Source organism: Acipenser ruthenus, chromosome 26 (genome assembly GCF_902713425.1).
Source record: "Acipenser ruthenus chromosome 26, fAciRut3.2 maternal haplotype, whole genome shotgun sequence".
Classification (NCBI taxonomy): Eukaryota; Metazoa; Chordata; class Actinopteri; order Acipenseriformes; family Acipenseridae; genus Acipenser; species Acipenser ruthenus.
Genome location: NC_081214.1, coordinates 20,727,843 through 20,751,600, shown reverse-complemented (window position 1 = coordinate 20,751,600; position 23,758 = coordinate 20,727,843). Strand labels below are relative to the sequence as shown.

The following is a 23,758-nucleotide window of genomic DNA, read 5'->3' as shown; positions in this document are numbered from 1 at the left end:
TTGCTGTCCTGGCTAAGTGACGTTTGTTAAATTCTTCCCACTGCATTTCCTGTGAATTCTCCAGTGTACACATACACCGACACGCCCTCTCACACACTGATTACAGTTTTCAGTGGACATCAGCTGTTTTAAAATCCTGATTACATTGCTGCATTGTGGCAGATATTGCATCTAGATTAATATTTAGTTAGCATGCATGTATCACACATGCCCGCACAAATATGCAATCAAGTGTTTGAACTGCTCTCCTCCTTTTTCTTATTCTTCTATTCCTATTCAGCAGCCTAGTATCTCAAACACTGTTTAAAGTCACTTTATAGCATCTGGAATCCTCTGTGACCTCAAGGGTTTTAACCACAGCCCTCCACAGACTGAAATCTGACAACAGTCCAGACTTCGCCTCTACTGCTGGAATGCCTTCGTGCTCAAAATAACATCTTTTCTTCATAAGTGTTAGAGGTGAAGGCTGAGGAATAATAATTATTTTTGGTTGGTGTAATGGGCGGTTTCTCTCCCTCTCCCTGTAAGTCTGTTGGTTTTGGGCAGTGCTGATTAAAAACATCAGTCTTTGACAGTACCAAATAGAACCCTCCCCTCGCTGGCTACTTCTTGGTTGCTAGACAGCAACACATTTTCTGTGATAAGTACGCTTTTTATTGATCTTGGTTGCTGCTATGATCCAGCGTACAACTGTGTTCTGAGCCTTCATACGTGTTGACACATTTTATCTCTCTAATACACTCCAGCCTCATTAGAACGCATCAGCTCATATTTGTTTACATTGAATGGCTGCCAGTTTGCTAATTAGTCACACCTGCATGCTCTCTGTGTTTATATCTTGAAGAATTCTGGCCGGTTTCTCTTCTGCTAATCATCAGATCACCTGTAAAAAACAGCAAATAGTTAATTTCATTGTGGAATAGCCCGTGTCTACCATCCCATTGGTTAAGGTGGCTATCCTAATTCTAGCAGGATTACTTCCAAAATGACCTGTAATTAATTCCTATATAAAACAGGGAAATCAAGCACAGTAAAACTTTGATTAACAGTCCCTTGTTACCAGAACAGTGCAGTATTGCAGGTTACATTTTTTACAGGTAAAGGGGTGAATAACATCTTTTTATGAGGTTTCTTGATTGGGAAAGTCGGGTAAAACATTTCACTGTCAAAATCCGATTATCAGAACAATTTGATTATCCAGACCCCCCCTGGTCTCAGTTAGTTTGGATAACAGAAATACATGTAATAACAGTAATGCAAATCAACTTAATTCTGGGAGGCCTCAAATATCTGCTCATCAATCACTTTGAGTCATCAAAACCACTCCCAAAGTTTATCATGGAGCTGCTTTACGAAATGATGTGAAAACTAAAACATTTTTACAGTGTCTTTCTCCTGTTGAAAAGCAACTAAATTATTTATGACTGAACAATACATTTCATGAAAGGCTTTCTAATGCCACTTAAAACTGGATGACTGAATTGATCAGTTTTTTGTCTTCCCCTAATACTCAACCCAGTCCATGTGATGCTGGCATACCTTTTCAGCTGAAACACTGAAGCCCCACTTTCATAACCCAGGTCAGAACAAACACAACACTCACGCACAATTTAGGAATGCTATTCAAAGCTACTAGTTTCAGCTCCATTCAGTCCTCTCTATTGTTAGCGTTTAGTGCGATAGTGCTTGCTGTTTCACTGGTAAGAAGAGACTATTACAAATCTCTCTCTTCTCTAACCAGGTCTACACCACGTTGTTGCTACTGTAGATGTATAGGTGTTGCTGGTGATTTGCCATCAATGGCACAACTTGTTGTTGGGAGTAGGTTGTTAGTGGATTTTGGACAGTGGTATTTCCTAACTTGTACATCTGTTCATGCATCTTATTGCTCAGGTGCAGACCCCCACGCTTTAATCACACAAATCTGCTCACAAACGCACACTTGCTGTCAAACACACCTGGTCACAGAAACACATACATATAGTCTAAAAAGCAAGTGATAGTCTTGTTAAACACTAGTTGTTCTGCTAAGTACAGTGCCCACTGTTATCCACTATGCTGTAAAGTCCAAATGTCCTCTAAAATTACAATGCAGGTTGATAAATCAGGTTTTTTTTGTAAATGAAGGTGTGATTTACAATTTCCTCAATAAGTGGAGGTTGAGAAACCAGACCTTTATTTTCAAATTTATTAACCTTATTTGTGTTTTATACAGTACCGGAGAATACCAATTGAGCAACATATCTCATTTTAAATCGTTACTTTACATGCACATTAATGGAGTTCTGACTTTTTTTTGCTCCTAAATAACATCTGCTTTAAGCGTGGATGTCCCTAGCACATTTCTGTGTAACTATACACTCACACTCGGCTTGGAGCAAATGTACCTTTACCTCTCAGCGCAACAGTATTCATTGTGACTAAAACTATAGAAATCACTGAGTCTGGAAGATAAACGGAAGATAAACGATGAGTATTTTATGAAACATTTGTCCATAGGCTGAATTCTGCAGCCCTGTTGCGGACAAAACAAACTGTATCACGATATGTAGCTATCCATACTGCATGTGTCATGACAAATAATATTGTGCAATTTTATTGCCATGTTTTTATGGTGATGATTTCAAAGCCCAGTAAACAGTAAATGCATTTTGTATTGTATGCTGAAGAGACCTGACACCAACAGTATATGAAAATATGACTTTTCATTTTGTATTTCAGGAATCTGTTCTCTGCATTTCACCATCTGTACCAAAGGGCTCTCCGGCTATTGCGGACAACTTTGTGAAGATGGAAGCTTAGGAACAAACTCTCTAGCCGTCATGCCTCCTGAAGAAATATTTGAAATTGATGCGTTTTAATTGAGGTTTCTTTCCTGACTCTGGACTCTTAATACTTTATAGCCTGGCATTTTCATTGGTTTATCATGGGGGAAAAACTGGAATGAAATAATAAAACATTAACCTTTTTTAAAAAATGATTACAAGGGCCTTATGTAGTTCCATTTTTATGTTTTAGACACAAAGGATTTCCGCTGCTGCATTAGTAGGGCTACTTTATTTTTGGTTTTACAAAGGGTTTATTTCCCCCTGTTTTACATGCTTCAGATCATAAACCAGTCTGATCTGATTAGTATGGCTATTAAAGAGCTTTTAACTATACAAGATAAAACCTTAGCGCAAACAGCAGGAGAAAGGTACCTCTCTTCTCCCTCTTATTATAATTTCCTTTTCTTTACGTTGGTTAATGCTTTAAGTGGGGGTGTGATGTTTGATCTAAGTTTTTTTTTATCTGATAAATGTTCAAATAAAACAGAAGTAACATTTAAAAGCAATTGAAAAGATATGACTGTAGTACCGTTTTCCTTGTGAAATCAGGTTAAAAATAGAAGTCACACTTTACTTTAACAGGTGGCTGTTTATTTGAGTAAGTTAAACAGTCACTAAAAGGAATGAGCACTGGTGCTTGCTTATTCACTTGAATTGTAATTTTTCTGTGACACATGCTGGGCAGGCGGAACTGGATCAGCCAGGTTTCTTCTGGTGTGGGATACTCATACGCTACTGCAATTATAGTGACTGAATATAATATGCCTAAATAAATATTTGAATGAAACCCTGCATTACTGTATGATACAATATAACAGTACTGTGTTGTATGGGGGTGCTTGTGTTAAACTAATCAGTCTGCATTGCAATGTGTATTCCCCAAAGTTAATGAATAACACTCATTCATAATACAACTAACATATTCTTCAGTTTGTACAAGAAACATCACACCATTATTTACTGCGCGTTTGATCTTTTAGAAGGAACAGGTTCTCTACCCCCAGCTCCCCTGGCTTTTTAATTCATTGGCTGACACGAGTCCCGCCTCTTTTACCAGGCCGGTAACTTCCTGTTGGCCAGTTCCCGTTTGTGCGCATGAGCAGTGAAATTGAAGTCTGTATGGGTCTAAATTTTTTGCAAATTTTTTTTTTTTTAATCTCTTGGAAAGAACATAATTTTTACCTGAATTATCAAGTTTGTTTTACAAGGACCGCGCACACAGGTATGCGCTCCCAATTCTATTATTACTAGTATTAGTAAGTATGTAATCAGTCGGTCAGTGAGCTATTTTTAAGTGTGCACGGGTGATTCTAAATAGATGACATTTATTGTTCTAGGCACGGGAGGTCAACTGCATTGTAAATCCCGTCATATTGTTTAAGTGTTATTGTTACTGCGTATATCGGTGGAAAAATGTAATGGTATTGCGTGTGCGCATGTTGCAGTAGTTTTTCAAAAGAGGATATGTAATTGATTTTTTTTTTTTTTTTGGCTAATAATTTTGCTATGGACCAATAAAATTGCATGAAGTGACATACATTATTAGGACGTATTGTTGTTTAAAATAATATAGATAAGAGGCGCGTTATTAGGTACTGCCTAATGATTCTTTTCAGTAAAGTAAAAACTCATTGGTTATTAAACTCACTAATTGTATACAAAAAAAAAATAATAATAAATAACGCGCTCCACTACACTACTGTCCGTGAAAGAATGGTTATTTGGAAGTGTTCCTTTTAATTGTGTTGTGTGTTTGATTCCTACAGTGAGTGGTGCAGTAGACCTTGCCTTGCATTTTCAGGGCGAGGAGTCCAGTCTAGTAACAAGTGAAACGAGTTTGCTGGCCTCAACCCAAATCCCAGTGCACGTTAGTCCACATCACAAAATCAATAAAGTGCTTTGGAGCGCAGATCTTATGTTTTTCATCGTTCCTTCCCTATATGTACACCTGTAGTACCACCTTCTTTCTGCCTTTATTATTAATATTATTAATTGTGCAGACGCTTATGCCTCAAAAAAAAAAAAGAGATTCTGGCCAGGAAGATTTGGGAATTGGAACAAATATGTACTGGTTCCCAAGTGGACATGCACGTGATTTATAGACAAGGTGCAGCTAATAGTTGATGTTTACAGTAAACGACTTCACTGTAAAAAGGTCATTTGAAAAGCAGGAAACTACCAGTTCTGACCAGGATAGATCACTTGGCCTACATTTATTTTTTCTAGCCAATTTTTTTAAATTTATTTTTTTAAAGACTGTTAAGCACTATTCATTTCAGGTTGCGCTGAGATGTGTAATATCTGCTTTACATGGTCCGTCCCCATGTTAATTTTTTTGGATGGGGAAATAAATACAGTACTTATTTAAGGAACTAGCCTTAGTATTTTGACATGGGGAAAAAAAAAAAAAACTTAGTAGGCAGCTCTACTCTTTTCTGAAACATGGCACGATATCTATTAGGTTTGCAGCGTGTCCAGAATGTCACAGCCAAAAGGTTTTATAGTATATATATATATATATATATATATATATATAATATATATATATATACTATATATATATATATGTGTATATATCAAGTTTTAATGAAGTGTAAGTAGCATGCTTAGTTGAAAATGACATACTGTGCCTGGTCTCCAGGTGAACACAGGTGGTATGTTACCATGGAAGCAGTAACACTGACTTTCATTAACGGTGTCACAATTTTCCTGCAGACAAAGAGGCAGCTACACTCCCTGAAATGTCAAATCTGAATTGGAAGCCTTTTATTTATGGAGGTCTGGCATCGATTGTTGCCGAGTTTGGTGAGTAAAGATTTGTATTTGGGGACATTTCACAATTCCTGGTCAAGACAAAAAGCCCTGAACACCTTTTTCTAAATAGCAGGCCCCATTGCAATTGCATAAAACACAGTTCAGTTAGTTTTTGCAAGTATTTTTCTTCAAGTTTGCTGGTAAATTAACATGTGCTCTTTGCCATCTTTTCCCCAGACTTGAACTTTTTACCAAGCTGCGAGTATAAACGTGTTAGTAAAACGGCTAGGAAATGTTGTGCATCGTTATTGGCTGCTAACATTCCAATGACATAATGGTTAAAATAGTACAGCCAGTGGTGCATATCTCATTTAATTCCAATCAGAAAAATCACAGTTTTTAAGATAAGAATGAAGCGTTATATGCGCTCAATAAAAGGCGTGGGTAGCACTGTGCCTTGTGCCTCACAATGCACCCGAGGCTTGGGTTGTCTCTGTACAAACCACTCCTCCTTGTGTGTTATTGCATACTTATTCCAATGCATTAACCAGTAATAAATGTGTAGTATTTGTGTACTCACAACTTGGACTGTTGAAACCCATTCATTTGTATCAAAGTACAAAGGGTGAGAGCTCTACAATTGTCTTTGCAGGTACCTTTCCTATTGACCTCACCAAGACCCGGCTTCAGGTCCAGGGACAGACATTCAATGCCCATTACACAGAGATCCGGTACAAGGGTATGTTTCATGCCTTGCTGAGAATAGTGAGGGAAGAAGGATGCCTTGCTCTTTACTCTGGGTAAGACATCGATACCTTTTTTAGTTAGTTTTAATTTTGTCAAACTGGTCTTTTTTTTAAATGATGACAGTATTAATGTCTACCAATCACTGGACCCAGGTCTTGCATTAATATACATTTCCTCATTCCAAAAATAAGCCATGCATAAAACGTCCTTGTGCAAGGCTGTAGGTGGCTGATTAGAAATATATAACTGTACAGTATTTATTTAGTGTGGATGTTTTTATTTATTGTTCTGTAGTAAAATGATTGTGATTCCTCCCCCCCCCCCATGCAGGATTTCTCCAGCTCTCTTGCGACAAGCGTCTTATGGCACGATTAAGATTGGCACTTACCAAACCTTGAAACGTTTGTTTGTAAGCCGCCCAGAAGGTTGGTGTTGATGGATCGTTCTTATTTTCTTTCAAATGTTTTTTAACCCATGGTGTTCCTGGTTGAGTTGATATAGAACCTGTATGAAAGACAGTATTGAAACATTTTCAGTTTTCCAAACGTCAGTACGGTATGATTGTTTCTAGGAAGGGAATAATTTTGTATACCTACAGGTATGAGTAATTGTTAGCATTAAGCAGGTTACATGCACAGTCATAACTTGAGAGAGGTTCTCTGAGAAATAAAGAGAATTTTAATAGTCATCATCACAGATTCAGACAATAATTTCAGGATTACTCACCCAACCCAAGGAGTCATAAAGATAAAAATGTTTTGTCTTGAGGCTGTGGTTTTGAAACTCCCAGAACTTTTGGTTACAGGATCTGGTAACAGGGTTGGTATGTTTTCGTTTTGGTAACAGAATGTGTACTGTATATATTTAGCAGAGGGACATTTCTTGTTAATGTCTTCGTCACACGTTTGGGCAGTGTGTATAATATTTCTTTACCTGCAGAGGTAGCCATTTCCACTGTCATTGCTTTGCTGATGATCTGTCTGAAAACGCTATGGCCCACATTAAGGACATTACGTTATAGTGAGCCATTTCATATCCCTTGGATGATGTAGTTTACTGTGTTCTAGAAGTCTCCTTGGAACTTACACACAGTTCATACTGTACGTAAATGCTGCTGGTGAGAGGTAGTAGTGCTAGTAACAAGCTCCAGTGTTTGTCTACCTGATAGTAGAAAATGTTTGTGCATTGCACAAAAAACGAAACTGTGGCTGTGAATAAGGAGTATTTGAAATGTGTGATAAGGAAGTGTATCGGGATAAATCTGACCTTTTAGCTAGCAGCAGTGGCCTCTGCAAAGATCACTCTTTGTGAGAGTCGAGCATTTCACACAGGATTTAAAGTACATTACGTTGCGAAGGATTCATATAAAAGCAAACCTGAATTTAAAAGAATTACTGACGCATTTTTACTGAACCACTAGAAACGTTACGTCCTGTATGTGAAACGGGATCTGATCCTAAGCGATTACACTGAAGTGCTGTAGTTAGTGCTTTATGTCTGTGCTGGCAAAGCATTGCAATTATGTTTTGATATAAAAAAAAAATACAATTCTCAAAGAATTATGTTTCTCAGTACCCAAACGGGTTTTTGAACCTCGACATTTCACAGCAACAGCAGAACTATTTATTACGAACAATATTATTGCTTTAATGTCAGGACAGGGGCACAGTTGCTAGGTCTGTTGTCTGCAAGATCAAATCTTTAAAAATGTGGCACAATTATTGGAACCCGTACTTTAAAGCATAACGTTTTCTCTTTTCTTTTTAAAAAGTGTGTATGTTGCTTGTTTTGATGCAGGCTTGGTTTGACTGATGGTTGGGCACAGATTAAGGGTCCTCCTGTCAGTGTTACCAGCGCTTGGACCTCTCTTACTGTTGCTCGCATTAATCAAGGACAAGTGTAACTATTGTTCTAACTTGATCCATTCTCCTCCTGTGTCACCTCCTGTTTGTTGATTACGCTGTGGCTAGAGATAATTCATGATCCCTGTCGATCGACAGTATAATAATTGTAGCTTCTCCTTGATTCCTTGCTTTAATGGATGCGTATGTACATTAATACAATACAGTATCTCACATTTTTCACAGATTGTAAGTCAGTCTACATAAACATATATAGATTGTGTAGTATCATTTTCTTCTGGGGCTTTCATTTAATTCAGTTTTATCCGATAATTATTTTAAGGTTAACATTTTTTTTTTAATGTCTAATAAGTGAAATTTAAAAAAGATAATATAGTTCTGCATGACAGTGTTTTGGTGTTTTTTTGGTTTTTTAGAACTATTAAATAATTATTATTATTATTGATACTGTGATACGTAGTACTGCTTCCATATGCATTGTTTTTTTCTTTTTTTAAACCTGATTCTGGAGTCATTTGGTATTTTCAGATGAGACGATGGTTATCAACGTTTTCTGTGGGGTTGTGTCTGGGGTCATATCATCTTCCATAGCCAACCCTACGGATGTACTGAAGGTAAGGCGTTCTGCACCCAAACCTCTGAAATTTGCTTCACAACAAATATGAGCCATTCTAAATACAAATTCCACAAAACAAGACTTTGCCGGCATGTCATCAGCATTATGTCTTAAGAAATATATATTATTAAATCCTCTTGAAGACCTGTTTCATCATATTTCTGCCATACTGTATAAAAAGATTGTTAGAACCATTGTAGAGCAGCTAAAGTCCCACTGTCCAGTATTATCTATTGCTTCAGACTTTATTGCTATTGGATTTAGGGCAACCCATCGCTATTATAGGTATATAATATGTTTTTGCTCAGAGTGGGATTCAAAGCACTGGAGCTCTGACAGTGTTTATTTTATCCTCCTTGCAGATACGTATGCAGGCTCAGGGGAGTCTGCTCCCAGGAAGCATGATCGCAAACTTCATTGATATCTACCAGCAGGAGGGAACTCGTGGGCTGTGGAGGGTAAGGAAAGCGATCCAGGCTTGTACTGTAGACATATTTTCAGTGGAAACTGATTGGAGATCAGTGGCTGCACACATCGGTAGCTTCCACTTCATAAATTTTGCTCCAGTGTTTGTGAAAAGGCATTGACATGTTTTTCATAAACCCAACAGGATTTATCCACAGCTTGTTGGTTTTAAGAAACTGTTTTCTTGTTTTTGCATTTGGAAGATGTGTGCCAGTTGTGTAGTCCAGAATGCCTTGCAGTACGAATTTGCAACATCTCCTTTCCCACTTTGCTTCCTATAGGGCGTTATCCCCACTGCTCAGAGAGCAGCCATTGTTGTTGGTGTGGAACTTCCCGTCTATGACATCACCAAAAAGCATTTGATCCTCTCGGGTCTGATGGACGACACCATCCTTACGCATTTCATGTGAGCATATTTGCAGCTTTGTTACAAAGTTAAATGAGTGATAGCTTTAAAATATATTACTGGTGTGAGCAACTACTGCCCCCTTCTCCGCACATACTTATGATAATGTTCATTGTGCTAATAAATGTAATTTACAGGTCGAAAGATATTTACAGGTGTATTAAAAATGTACAGGCCCACAGTTTTCTGATAAGCTATGATTGGTAAGTATGATTAGTGCCGGACAGTGGTCCACTTTCAGCCCAGTCTCTGTCACCCTAATCCCCACCACTACTACCTGACACGTGCCTTTTCTGCAGTTCAACTCTTCCTTAAAGCCGCTCTAAGGACAGCAGCTTACAATTTAAATCGACAATGCATCCAAAAACTCTTATCAGCTTCGCCAAAAACTCCGAGATCCACCATCCTTGTTCCTCCTCAGATCCAGCTTCACGTGTGGCCTGGCCGGAGCCCTGGCGTCCAATCCAGTGGATGTGGTGCGAACGCGCATGATGAACCAGCGAGTCCTGGCTGGGAACACAGTGCTTTACAAGGGAACATTGGATGGGCTGCTGCACACTTGGAAGAACGAGGGCTTTTTTGCACTTTACAAAGGATTCTGGCCCAATTGGCTACGCCTGGGACCATGGAATATCATTGTATCCTTTTTTTTACATTTTGTTTTTTCTTTACAAGCAATATTTGTATTTAATATTATTTCGCTATCATTTGGCTGGTGTAGGGAAGCATCATTTCTGAGGGAATATAAACCATATGGATAATATTGCTACGCCGACACTTCTTTGAACATGTGTAGTCTTGTAAGATTCTCACGTTAAACACAGTCACAATGAAAAAGTACAAACTTATGTTTCAAACTGATGAAGGCACTAGCTTAAACTCTGGTCGACTAGACCTTGCCTTGAAATTTGAGCTTCGCATGCCATAAATGAGTGTCTGCAGTGAGTGAAATCCGCTGCTTCCTTGTTCAAAGTGAGTTTTAGTGACCAGCGAGTGTTATATGTAGCCAGGTTATTATGATGATCTTTTCTGCCATTATTTTATGTTTTCCTTAACTAGAGCCCTCAGTTTTTCATCACTTACGAGCAGCTGAAGAAACTCCCCTTGTAGTGGCCAAACAAAATATGTGCTTGTTCTATTCTCCTGTGATTGGGGGAGTCAGCCTGACATTGTCCTGCTTGCCTTCTCTATGAAACTCCCAAACACACAATGCAGGGATTTCCTCTTGCACTGGTCACAGTATGCCTCACACCCGTTTTCATTTGCGTTGTATTTGTATGTTATTTAATATTATTTATTTATTGTTGTGTTTAGACACAAATCAATGCAAAAGAATAAGCCGTCCGTCGGGCTGCGTGGCATATCAAAGCATCTCTGTGGAGGTTGTATGAATAAAGAGGGAAGAGGATGACGAATGATCGGAGGAAGGAAGGAAAGCAGGAAATGGAATTCACATTTCAAAATTCTGAATGTCTTAACTTTTTGAGGGTGGACAACTTGCTGAGTTGCTGAGTTGTCCACCCTCTTTGCCCTAGAATCGCCTGATACCAAAAAAAAGGTCCCCATTTAAAAAACAGCCCGCTTACATCTGTGTGACAGCAGAGTCATCAGAGGCAGCTTTGTGGCGCTGTCAGAATTTGTAGCTTCGTGTTCACGTGTAGATTGTTTCAGATGCCATTACATACATGAGGGTTGCTCATAATGTGGTCAGGGGGAATTAGTGAAGTTTGGTTAAGGAAGCCAAGACATTAATATAAGTAACTCTTACAGTGTTGTCGTAGTTTGTTTTTGTCTGTAACATGGCGTATAGTTTGTTCTTTATATTCAAGGGTTAAAATGTGTTGCATGGCTGTGCTGTCTGAGCAGCCTTATAAATTAAGGGAAAACTTGTTTCTTGCAGAAAAACAAGATGTAATACAGAACCATTCTATGAGACCTTCCTGACGCTTTGGCTGGACTAGGTAAATGTGGTCTTCAGATGACATGCATATACATTAATTGAGAACAGACACAGGAAAAGTGGTGTCTGAAAGCAGTTTTAATAGGGGGGGAAAAAAACAGAAGAGCAAATTCCACACTCCATGTTCATTGATCAAGTGCCAAGTGAATGTTTTGTTAAGGAGTAGATGAGAATCTACTAATAACCCTGTTAGCGCAGGAGTGTTTGTCATTTCAAGTCATCATGCAAGTTTTTTAGCATTTTATTTTTTAAAATATTTCAGATTTTCCAGACCTGCGTCATCCATGGAAAATACTTTTTATTTTTTATGTTTTACTGTGCGAAATTCATATCCCGATTCCTGCATTGTAAGTCAGAAGTCGGACTAAAGAAGGCATATCCTGGATATAACCGTGTATGATTCAGAACTTTATGTGCCTTTTACTGTTGAAGAATGTCCCAAAAAAACAGATGGTAGCATTGAGTAATACAGTCAAGAAGATCAGAGAGGTGCTCGGTGAGAAGTCGTGTTTGCCTGCGGGCTTGCCTGTAAGCTGCCCAGAGCTGCGTTGTCCTCCGACGCTGTAGCTCTCGGTCGCTGCATGGTGGGTCTGCAGTGTGAAAGGAAGCGGTCGGCAGACAGCGCACCATCTTTGGAGGACAGCGCAGGGGTGGTAGCGGTGAGCTGAGCCTAAAAATAATTGGCTATTCCAAATTGGGAGAAAAAATTATAAAAACAATTGATGACTACTAAATTTGGAAAAAAAAAAAAAATAGTATTGCATTTGCCTGCAAAACTGTTAGAATTTTTGAATACAGTATTACAATCAGTAGGAGTCATTGTGTTTGTGTGGAGAGAGAGCATTAGAAAAATATTTTTTTATATTTGTAAAGTTGTGTTTTCTTTGTTTTGTTTTGTTGCTTGCAATAACTTGTGCACAGCAGTAATAATGACCCCTGACTCATAGTGAAGACTGGGGCTGAGCTGGGAGTACCACAAACCAGTATTTCCTGGCTCTCCGTACTTGAACACAACTGTCACTACACTCCTTCCTACAGGGTGAGATCATTCCTCTTTATCTGTGCAACATCCTGATTCTTCTTCCTTAAGAATCTTGTGAGTGGTGAAACGAGCTGCATGATTTCACATTGCTGTGCTTGGGTTTTTTTTTTTTTTTTCACTAGCTGGCTGCTGTCCCATTGTTGGTATGGTCTGTTTAGGGAGATCTGTTGCATTTAAGCTGCCTTTGCACTTTTTAATTGCTTCTTTGAAATGATATACTGTACATAGTACTGCTGATTCATTTCAGTAAATGGAATGTATTATTTCATTGTGTAATATGTAACTAAACATCTGAACAGGTGTACCCATGCTTCTTAGAATGTCTGTGTAAATTACACTCCTGTAATATTTAAAACAATCTGTTTATTTTTATTTCTATGATTTTATGTTATGCACTAGGGTTGAGCAAGAGTTATTTGGTATCTGGTGTTGGAGGCCTAGCATGCCTGAATTGCAATCCTGTTTTAAAGTTCAGATGCACTTGTATATATAATCTTAACTTTAAACAACTGTGAAGGTAAAATACATCTGAGAAGCTGGTGATGGAACGTGTGCTGTGCGGACAGGAACATAACTGAAACACACTTCGCTGTGCTGTACCCCTCAAATTAGCCAGGTCTGGAACCCTCGAAGCCCCTATTGCTCTGCCCATCGGCAGCTTTAAAAAGCTGAGCGTTGGCCCTCTGTTCCCCCCCTTCCTCTTCTGTCCTCTGGTTTGTTGGCTGTATTTACAGTGGTACATACAGTAAACAGCTACAATGAGAAACTTGTTTGCTACTTCAGTTCTGGTTTGGATTAGAATAATCGCGAAAGGCCTCTTGCAAAATTTAGATTTTGATTCCACTCGGTCCTTCCTAGTTGGAATGAATGGTTTCTCTGTTTCTGAACAGTTAAATCTCCAGAGGATTTTAACACCGTCTCTAGGCAACTCTGACTATACCATTGTGTGCTGCTGAGTGAAGCTCCGCCTGTACTATACCACACAAAAGTGGGCCACACATCACTACTCTTTACTCTGTCAACCAGCAATTATTCTGTCGAATGAAGAAGGTAAAAACACTAATCAAGGTTTTAAAAAGCATTTTCCTACCCATTTGCATAATATATTTCTTGATAAGTCCCTTATTATTTTTGCTGTAGATCCTATATTTTCAGGCTTCATAAAATTTTACCATGGTACATTTTCACAGTAAAGTCACAACCAGGTCTGAGTCTCAACCTTCTCTGGCTGTCCGTATTGTATTTTCAAATTGACATAAAGCAAAGTTTTGGTAGAGGGATTTTTTATTTTTTTTTTCTACCAGACCAAATTTATTTATATGCCGATAAATACAGTGTGAAACATGAAATAGAAATTCCACACCGAGTATCTCCTAAACTCACAATCTGCAATTCGAAAGCTTTAAACAATAGTATAAACTTAAAACATTTACTCGTAAACATATTTTGGCATATACAAAATCCTATACCGTTCTTAATATCTTCTAAATGTTTTGGTGAATGCAATGAAAACCTTCTCCAGCACATACTGTTTTTTGTTTTTTATTATACTTTTTTTTTTCTAGTATTAAACCTGGTTTATTACTTAAAGCTTTTAAATGTGTTAGGTGTTCTGAATAAGCAAAGAAAAGCTGCAGAAAGTTTCCAGGATCATTGTATTTGTCAGCCTTCTTCCATTCATACGACAACTCGTGACACAGTTGCTGGAACGGTCTGTCTTTGCATGTGGATAGAGGGCTGGGTGCTGTTGACTCCACAGGGAAATAGTGTCAGAAAAGAGAAACACAACAGAAGGGGGTAGACAATATTTAGTGGGGCTTGCGAAGCAAGAGTCCCCACTTTAAATCTTCGACATACTACTACTACTTCTTATTCTTTGGCACGCTACTCCTCTTACACCGTTTAAGCTACAAACGCCGTTCAAACTTTAAAACGTGTAGACCAGTCTTGAATAGTGTGCTTGTATGCAACTTTTTGATATATTTTATACTTTTTAAACTATGAAGCTTTTTGTCCTTTTTTGTCCATCTTCATTCACTTTAATGGGACTTTTTTCAACATTCTAAAGCTCCCCATTGTTTAAAAACTCCCAGACTTCCAACATTCTATTTACTGTAAACGATGTAACTTTTGACATCAGCTACTTTGACCACTTTCCCAACAAGTAAGACAAAAAGTTAGAGCATATGGAATCTTCCTCTACTTCTCTGCTATTCAAATCTGAAATCAAAACATAAATAACTTTTACCAATCAAGAGGTACAGCTGTTTTAGTAACCGCATCAACTAAATTTTCTCTAACTTTTTGTAAACAACTGAAATTTTGACCACTTTCCCAACAAGTTAGACTACTTAGAGCAAATGAAATATTACTCTACTTCTCAGCTATTCAAGTATGAAATCAAAACGGGAATGGCGTCTACCAATCAAGAGGTACAGCTGTTTTAGTAACCGCATCAACTTTCAGTAGGCTACTTCCCACTGTTGAATTAACTGTCATAGAACTTTGAGAAATTTCAAATTCTAGCACATTCTTAGCATGAGACAATTAGTAAGCAATGTGACTTTTGACACAAATCAGCTACTTTGACCACTTTCCCAATAAAGCAAGCCCCACAACTTTACTTGTAAAGTTACCATCTAGTTTTGTTTAATTTTACTTCAGAGTCACGTTAGTTACACCTTTTGTTGTGACACCATCACAGGCTTTGTGAGAAGGACGACTCCCCCGTTAGCGTGAGTCTTGAGCTTGTCCTGCTCCTGGCACTGGGGCGGACACCCCTCTTCTGTGTTCAGGTGGTACTGCCGCCTGTAGTAACAGCGTGACACTAGAATGAGAATGAACATCTCCATCACCAGCAGCTGCTGATGCATAACTGTGAACAACAAGAGGGAGACTTTGTTTATGGTTCTGTTCCACGTTTGGTTGTATATATAGACTAACATTAGTGTGTTTTTGGAGGACAAAGTTAGTGTCTAATAACTGAATATAGTACAGAAGCAACACAGTGTTGACTACTGTCCAATAACAGCAATCCTGTTAACTCTATTTTTATTTAAGATTTATACTACTATTATTATAAGTGGTATATATTTAAGATGTTATTTATACTACTATTATTATAAGTGGTATTCCTGAATGCTGGCACCTTGCTATCCCAGGCTAGCTGTCTATGAATATCTATAGTAAGCATGTCAAACTGAAATGATGGAATGGAAAGGACACTTGCATGCTCCTCTGGCTCTGGCTGAGAAGGGGGCTGCGCACACAATGGTCCCCGTGCTGACCAGCAAGTTAATGATCCCACCCTGAGCCTGGGTCAGAATAAGAACACTCTTAAAAAAAACAAAAAAACAATGGAGGAAACAGACATGATTACTACGATAACAGTTTCCTGCCCATGCACACAGAAAATCACAAATGCTAAGTATTTTAAGGCTGCAAATGGTTTTGGTATACTGAAACAAAAGATTGTAAATAGCAAGGTTTTACCAGGTTAAACACACTGCTGTAGTACTTTTGTGCTAAAGTTTTCTTGCATTTTGACTGTATCTTGTACGACTCCATCTACTGCTAAAGACAAATCAAATTCTCAATAGAATTTACATTACAACGCATTGTAAAAACATGTGGTTAGCTATCTGTGGGGTTACCTGATTTAAAGCAAACTTGGGTACTATGTTGTGGCTAGAAAGGTTGGACTTTGCTTGGTTGAAGAGAATCCCTATTGGCCAGAGTGAGAGTATGAATGCAGCAACAGAGAGAATAGTTATCCAGAGGAAAGCGCCATCAACTTTCATCTGTAAAAGGAGCGATGCAGACAAGGTTTAGTAAATACAGTAAAATCAATGTTTTTTTTTGTTTTGTTTTGTTTGATTTTACAGTCATTTGCTTTTTTTGGGATATGTATTTTTTTTTTTTTAAATATGCTAGAATAAGTTGCTTGTTCCTGTGTGGTAGGTCACATGGTCTAACTGCATGTGGGCAACTGAGTGACTCTTACCTACAGCACAGGAAGTGATTAGGTCCAAGGAAGCAACAGCAACTTAATCAATTGTGTTATTTAAAAAATGCTTAAGTGAAATAAATACAAAATCAAATAATCAATACATCTTTAGAACAAGTGTCAGACTGTGATTCAGTCCTGCGTTTGTATTTAAAGAGCATCGAATTTTATGATTTCTTTAATTCTGTATTTACTGGTTCTTTGTGATTCCATGTTAAAAGGCACTGCATTAATATTGAGTATAGTATTCTTGCTGGTATTTTACCTTTCCCTGTTCATAGTTTCCATTAGTCCACAGAACTGTGGCAAAAAACAGCAAGATGGGTCTCAGGAGAGCTGCTTGCAGTGTCCCAGACTTCAGAACAGTTAAAGTCTTCCTACCAAAGCAAAGAAAGAGATGTACAAAAAGAATAAAGACAATGCCAAACCCGACGATGAGATCGTTGACTGAATGTATCAACGTCAATTACACCAAATTAATGGCCGGCTTTATTCGGATTGTACTGTATATTGATAAGGATTAAAAAAGACTCAATCACCTTTTAAAACAGACTTTCAGGGCTTGGCTTTCGAAACCAGAGCAAGGTGACAGTTGCTACGTACTAAGAATTCTTAATTGACCATGTGAATTGAAATCCATAGAAAAGTGTCCAAAAGACCCAAACACAAGGTAACTGCAGTTAAGATCAATTTTTACCCAAGTAATGACCTACAGTGGACTATTTGATGATCCAAGTGGTACTTTATGTGAATATGTATAGGCCTGGAATGGAAATAAGACTCTTGTTGCATAGCAGCTTCACCCATTCCAGGTTTTTATATGTGCTTGGTTAGCCTCAGTGTATAGGTAACAAGCTCAGGTGTGTCTTACTAATCTGCAAGTAAAACTAGGAATGGCTCCAACTGCTACGCAATGGGAGTCTTATTTCCATCCCTGGTATAGGCTATAAAATGCGTGCTTGTTTCCAGCAGGGATCACTTTTTTAAATGAGTCCTAAACATATGAGTTGAAGTTGACATGTCTGCATCAGCTGGTGCTTGTGCTTTCATGTGGTATCAATATATATGTAAAGTAACACATGAGAGACTTCACTGTTGCAGTTCTTTTTAAAAAGGCGTACCTGGACATTGGTATGTTAGGTAGACACAGGCAGCAGCAGCAGCAGGGGCCCGTGCTGATCTTCATAGGAACTCCATGCAGCCTGTGGATGAAGGCCTCATCTCCACCATACTCCTCCACCATCATCACCAGGAACTTATGGATACAGATTGTGAAGTAGCTGCAGAAAGGGGCATGGAGAGGGTGACAACCAGGCTGTCACTTTGCTTCTGAGAGGTAAGAACATTTTAACCCTTTGTTAATACAACATGAATGGAAGTTTCTGTCTCCTGTAGCCAAATGTAGATGAAAACAACTGAAGTTCAAGTAACTCAGCAGCTGTTTTACAGGATTTTTGTTTTGTTTTTAATTAGGCAACTTGTCCGTAAAAACACTTACATGGATGCAGTGAAGTCTGTAAACATGGTTGAGCGAGGTATCCACAGCCCAATACAGGAAGTGGCTGCTATGACCTAGAGCACATTGGACAATAGATTAGATTCTGTAAATATTGTAATCTATTGTAAAGTTAACTTGGCTTATAAGACTTGTCTCAATTAACAAGAACACTGCAGCTCAGGCACAGGCACTTGAGCTGAAGGCTTTGTATCTAATATCTATGCCATGTGCATAACTCATCGGGCTTGTTTTAGATAGAACACAAAGTATACCCAATGATTTGTTCCAAAGAAAGAAGCGACACTCCATATAGGAAAGTTGTATAACCAGACTAAATCGTAGAATCTGGGTCACAGACGCAGTATTAACTCCATACTTACCGGTGGCGCCCCAGTGATCCAGATGTAAGTCGTCCTTTTGTAAGAGAAGGGTGTTTTACTCAATAAATACACGATTTCTTCGAGGTACACGAGATTTCCCAGAACAGTCATCATCGTTAGAACTCCATATAGCGTGCTAGTGGGTATATCAATGTCTACAAAGAAATACATTGTTATGTACAGCCTATTGATATATATTATTATTATTATTAATAATAATAATAATAATAATAATAATAATAATAATAATAATAATAATAATAATAATAATAATAATAAACAAAAACGCACATTCATGCTGTTTAAAAGTTTGCATTAGACTTCAAACATTTTGAACAGTTTATACTTTACTTTCTAAAAACAAACAGACATTCAAGAGTCATTAATGATAACAGGCGCGCGTAAGAAACGTTGGATATGCATATTTCTACCGGTTTATTTTTATTTGTAATCGTTCACATATCTGTTATCCCACGTCTGTCGCAGTTATCATTCAGCACTGAAAGAAAAGCAGAACTTACTGTGAAGAATCTGCTCTGCTGTCGGAGGATCGCCTTCACATCCCGGAGGCTGGATAAAATTTTGCTCCATTTGCACAAAATTCTGAGGAAGAAATCTTCTTAACTTTTTTTTTTATTTACGTGGAAAAAAATCCATTGACAACTTTTTTTGAATTTTACATCAAAACACAACGGTGCCCCGTCACCGTGGGAAAAAACCGTCCCTGGACCGCACGCATTCCTCACTGCCCCGTTGTCAGGCTATTCCAGACTTCAGTGCTATAGGAAAGAGAAGAGGGGGTGCGGGGTACAGTCTGCTGAGACATTGAAGAGTGCATCCAAGTTCATTGGCATGCATTCTCACCACATACCAGTAGAGGGATAACTATTACTGTACAAGAAACTTCGGGATTGAAATTAGTGAGCCGCACTGTAGTAAAAAGCGTTTAGCCACATAATGCCATTTGCAGAATTGAATGTCTGCATGGATTATTACAAATAATACACGGTGAAAGTTAAGCATTTGTATTTCATAAGGGATTCAAACAACAATTCTTTATTAGAAGCAATGCTACAATAAGTTGATTTCGATAGAATAATCAGAATGGCCTTCTGGGAGGTTTTGATCTATTCTTTAAAGGTGAATGACACAGAGATTCAACTACATAGCTGTAACTTACAGCAAAGTGACATCTTTGAACAACATTGCCTCCCTATGTGCATAATTCATTCTGTAATTGTACTGCAGCTAAACTAGATTTTACGCAGGGTCATTCTTTAAACATGCCGTTATGTGTTCATAATAAACACTTATTTTCTTAACAGTGCTAATGCTGGAAGTAGATGGCAGAGTAACAGGTTTTAAAAGCAGTTGTCGTTTTAAATTTGTTTCAAAAACATTACACAAGATGAGCTCTGAGTCATACCTGGGGTTTCTTCCAAGAACGGTGGGCCAGTGATTCTTTGTGTGCTTTCAGTCACAGTTTATCCTTTTTATTTAATTTTAATTACACTAATAATTGAGATCACAACACAGCAGTGCAATTTACTGTAATTTATAAAAACGATACACCTAAATAAAGAGTATTTTTAAAGACAATTCAGAACATGAGCAGACACCTTTATCCAAGGCGACTTACAGAGTGTGTGTGAACTATGCATCCAGGGGTGCTGGGGGTGCACTAGCACCCCTGGCTTTGCATGGCATCCATCATATACAAGAGTTACAGTTTTGTTCAATGGATTTCAGGTACCCCACTATAAAAATTGTTCCAGTGCCTCTGTACGCATCAGCTGCAGAGTCACTTACAACAATGTCTTACCTGAAAGATGAAGCACAAGGAGGTTCAGTGACTTGCTTATGGTCACACAGTGAGCCAGTGGCTGAGCTGGGATTTGAACCGGGGACCTTCTGGTTACAAGCCCTTTTCTTTAACCACTGGACCACATAACCTTCTCTTATTATTAATTATCACAAGTTCTGTTTATATATGTAAACAGACCTTGTGATAACATTCTCCAGAAACTTAAAGCAGGTAAAGGCTGTTTTAGAGGAAACATGTGAAAACTCAATATAAAACTCAGAACCATTTAGAATGATTGCAAACACCATACAACAGTGAAGGGAACTTAAATAAAATAAGAAATGAAGACGACATGAAGACGACTTTAAGATTTTAATTCAGTAGCCAAAATGTGTATATTCAGATCTTCCCAACAAGCAAATATTTGCTTACTGAAACTGATTTGCATAATACAGTAGGTATTGCCCACTAACAAAACACAGAGCCAACCACGTGAGCTCTGAGTGGCAAGTCACTTCACGTTGTTTAGGATTTAGTGGGTGGAAGAAGCAAACCACTGGAAACAGAAACAATATTGGTGTTTTATTCTGATTCATCTAAAAAAATTGAAAACTAAATACCGTACTTTTATAGAAGTTTATTGTCTATCACATGACAAAAGCATAGTTCTAAATCTTTGAAAGCCTGATGAAGTGTTTTATACAGTAAGCAAGATGACGCTATTTCCGTTGATCACTTCATTCTCTGAACCATGAAATAACACCTAAAGATCAAGTAAAAAAAATAATTACAAAAAACAAACATTTTGCCAAGCTAGCATCCTGAGGAAAGCCTTGGTGGGACTGACATCTCTTTACTGTGGTTGACTCCAGCTTCATTAGCAATGATGCTTGTGCTGCTTCGGATCAGTTTTAACAAGCCTCTCTCTAAGAAGTGGACCCTGACCTTTACCGTACGCAGTTTAGCCCCATGATTTGGATGCTACGGTTTACTAATAAAATAGTGATTCACAGAACTGGATTATGAAAGTTTCAAAATGTACAGGCTTAAAAAATGTAGCAGCAGAAAATATGGCAAACCATGGTAACCTATAATAAATGCATAGTATAATCAGAAAAACATGGTGAAACGGACAAATCACCATATTACACTTTTACAAGAGTGACAAGTGAGAACATGGTTTCTATTATGAGTTATCACAAATTGAGGATGGTAATGAGGACAACCCCACTGTACCTAAAGGTAGAGAAGTTGAATATTAGTGCGAACCACTGTCTGTGAAATCTGCTGTAAATTAAATAAACAATCCTGGATTCATTTTTTATACTAAAACTGAAAATCCATTAGCCATTGACAGCCTCCCTCTCACTTTTTAGGTTCTTGAAGGAGGCTATTGACTGCTAATGTGTTTTTCGGATGCTATGCAGCATCCTATCTATCCTTAAGTCTTCCCATTCCTTCTTTCATGATTCCTCAAAGTACTGACAGCTTCTCAGCACTGTTTGGTTGTCTTCCTCTGACATGCCTATTCTCTTAATCCACCTTCGTATTATAATAGACTCATGGCTGTCAGCAGCCAGACAGTGTGGGGGAGCACATTGGACAAACAGGGCAGGAGACACTTCTTCACAGTGGTGAGGGTATAGATTGTATTTCCAATGACCTCTTGTTTGCAAATGTTCTTATGTTCTTAAATACAACACCATCATGTGCAGCTATAGCCCAAAGTTTTGCATCACCATATAGAATGAACTAATTTTGTTTCATAAAGTCAAATGAAACTTGCTGAATAATGTTACCTTAACATACTGAATTACATACCACTTCCATATACATAACGAAAAACCGACAAATTGAAAAATGTGACATGAAATACTGTACTACTATTATGGCTTCCGTTAGACTTTTGCTATATCATTTTGTAGTGTGTGTATATATATATATATATATATATATATATATATATATATATATATATATATATAGTTTTTTATTTTAATTGTCTCAATCCTAAAATTCTAGGTGATGCTATACTTTTGGTCATAGCTGTATAGTCTCCCAAGCTACCTACTGGACACTATGATAATATGCATCCAGCGAACCTTAGATAAGCAAAATCAATTACAAATGTTCAGTTTGTTTGATGACTAGTTAATTCAGATTTCATTTAGATTTTGGACATATTAAACATTTCAGATCTGCTTATGAAATCCCCAGTGGTTTAAAATGAGCCCTACAATACTACAGTAATTCACAGGAATACAAGATCACTCACAGAAACATGCTTATTTACCCTTTTGACAATACACAAGTGTTTCTTTAGTTCTGGCCTATAAACCTACTGTAGTACTGTACTGTGTTTTTAAACACCAAGATAAAATCTCCACATTCTGGGATTCCCTTCTTAATCAGCACATAAGAGCTGGTCTGTCGCTCTCTGTCTGTCTGTCTCTTTCTCTCTCTCTCTCTCACCTACAAAGACGTGATCCAGATCATACATGTTTAAACACCTGACATGAGACTCATCGGTGCAGTCTGGGGAATATTGTTGCATGCCAAGCAGGGACAGACTAAACAGGGGCCCATATTTGAGATAATTTTACTGCTTCCTGAGTGTAAATCCTGAATCATTTTGTTTTCTTGGCACTACTCACCACAGCTGGTGCTGAGAGCACTTGGGTGGTCTTGCAGGTTAAAGTGCTGACATTTTCTAAAGGTGTGGACAAGCTGTTGCCATGACCATTGCTGGTGATGATTGCTGCTTTGGACATTAGGGGTGGGAGGGGTGGGGGGCAGGATCTAGTTCAAATGTTTTTGTTTCTTTCCTCTTATACATAAACCAGAATACTCTACGTCAGAACTGCATTTCTTCTGTGTTTTCTGTTTTGCAAAGTTTTCTTTTTTTAAATGGAATCATCTGCACTATTTCTTCTCAAAAGCTGGTATTTCAAACTTCTATGCTGGTACAAATAAAATGTATCGCATTCAATATTGTTTCTTCGTTTTCATCTCTTGACAAATACGGCTAACATAACTAAGTAAATAATTATTTGAACCATTTTTTTTTTCTTTTTGGTGGAGATCTGTCCTGTATCGATTTAAGACCATTTTATTTTATTTTTTATCTTTTGGCTGATTAATAGGTCTGATAGGTGGCAGGGTGGACCCCTGTCATCTCCACTAAGATATAATTTTAATTTAATGACTAGGTCTTTGCATTAACACCCATGTTTTGTCCCTTCCCACTTTAATTCATTATAAATCATTTGGAAAACTGGTTAGGACTTGCAATTCTCAACCATATAATAGCCTGTATGCTGACTGCCAACAGGTGTCCCCCCTGCAGCACGTTTGCTGACATCAATCAGCCCAGTCGCTGCGTGTGAGCCT

The 23,758-nt window shown here is 38.0% G+C and overlaps 2 protein-coding genes across 3 annotated transcripts; one reads left to right on the top strand and one right to left on the bottom strand.

The window, feature by feature from the left end:
* Nucleotides 1-3,551: 3,551 nt before the first annotated feature.
* Nucleotides 3,552-14,270, top strand: LOC117430240 (kidney mitochondrial carrier protein 1-like). The gene is made up of 9 exons (XM_059001087.1): nucleotides 3,552-4,050; nucleotides 5,544-5,633; nucleotides 6,235-6,382; nucleotides 6,660-6,754; nucleotides 8,720-8,805; nucleotides 9,170-9,265; nucleotides 9,554-9,678; nucleotides 10,100-10,316; nucleotides 10,747-14,270. Exons 1-9 carry the CDS (start codon nucleotides 3,924-3,926, stop codon nucleotides 10,786-10,788), a joined length of 1,026 nt encoding a protein of 341 aa, XP_058857070.1. The 5' UTR covers nucleotides 3,552-3,923; the 3' UTR covers nucleotides 10,789-14,270.
* A 719-nt stretch (nucleotides 14,271-14,989) lies between these two features.
* Nucleotides 14,990-19,399, bottom strand: LOC117430537 (organic solute transporter subunit alpha-like). Of its 2 annotated transcripts, none has more exons than XM_034050641.3 (8): nucleotides 19,086-19,399; nucleotides 18,565-18,719; nucleotides 18,185-18,258; nucleotides 17,808-17,966; nucleotides 16,952-17,063; nucleotides 16,334-16,480; nucleotides 15,910-15,994; nucleotides 14,990-15,555 (listed from the first exon to the last, which is right to left on the bottom strand). In XM_034050641.3, exons 1-8 carry the CDS (start codon nucleotides 19,153-19,155, stop codon nucleotides 15,356-15,358), a joined length of 1,002 nt encoding a protein of 333 aa, XP_033906532.3. In that variant the 5' UTR covers nucleotides 19,156-19,399; the 3' UTR covers nucleotides 14,990-15,355. The 2 variants fall into 2 exon arrangements, with proteins under 2 accessions (XP_033906532.3, XP_033906531.3); XM_034050640.3 differs by having other exon boundaries at nucleotides 15,910-16,015; nucleotides 19,086-19,397.
* Between the last annotated feature and the right edge of the window lie 4,359 nt (nucleotides 19,400-23,758).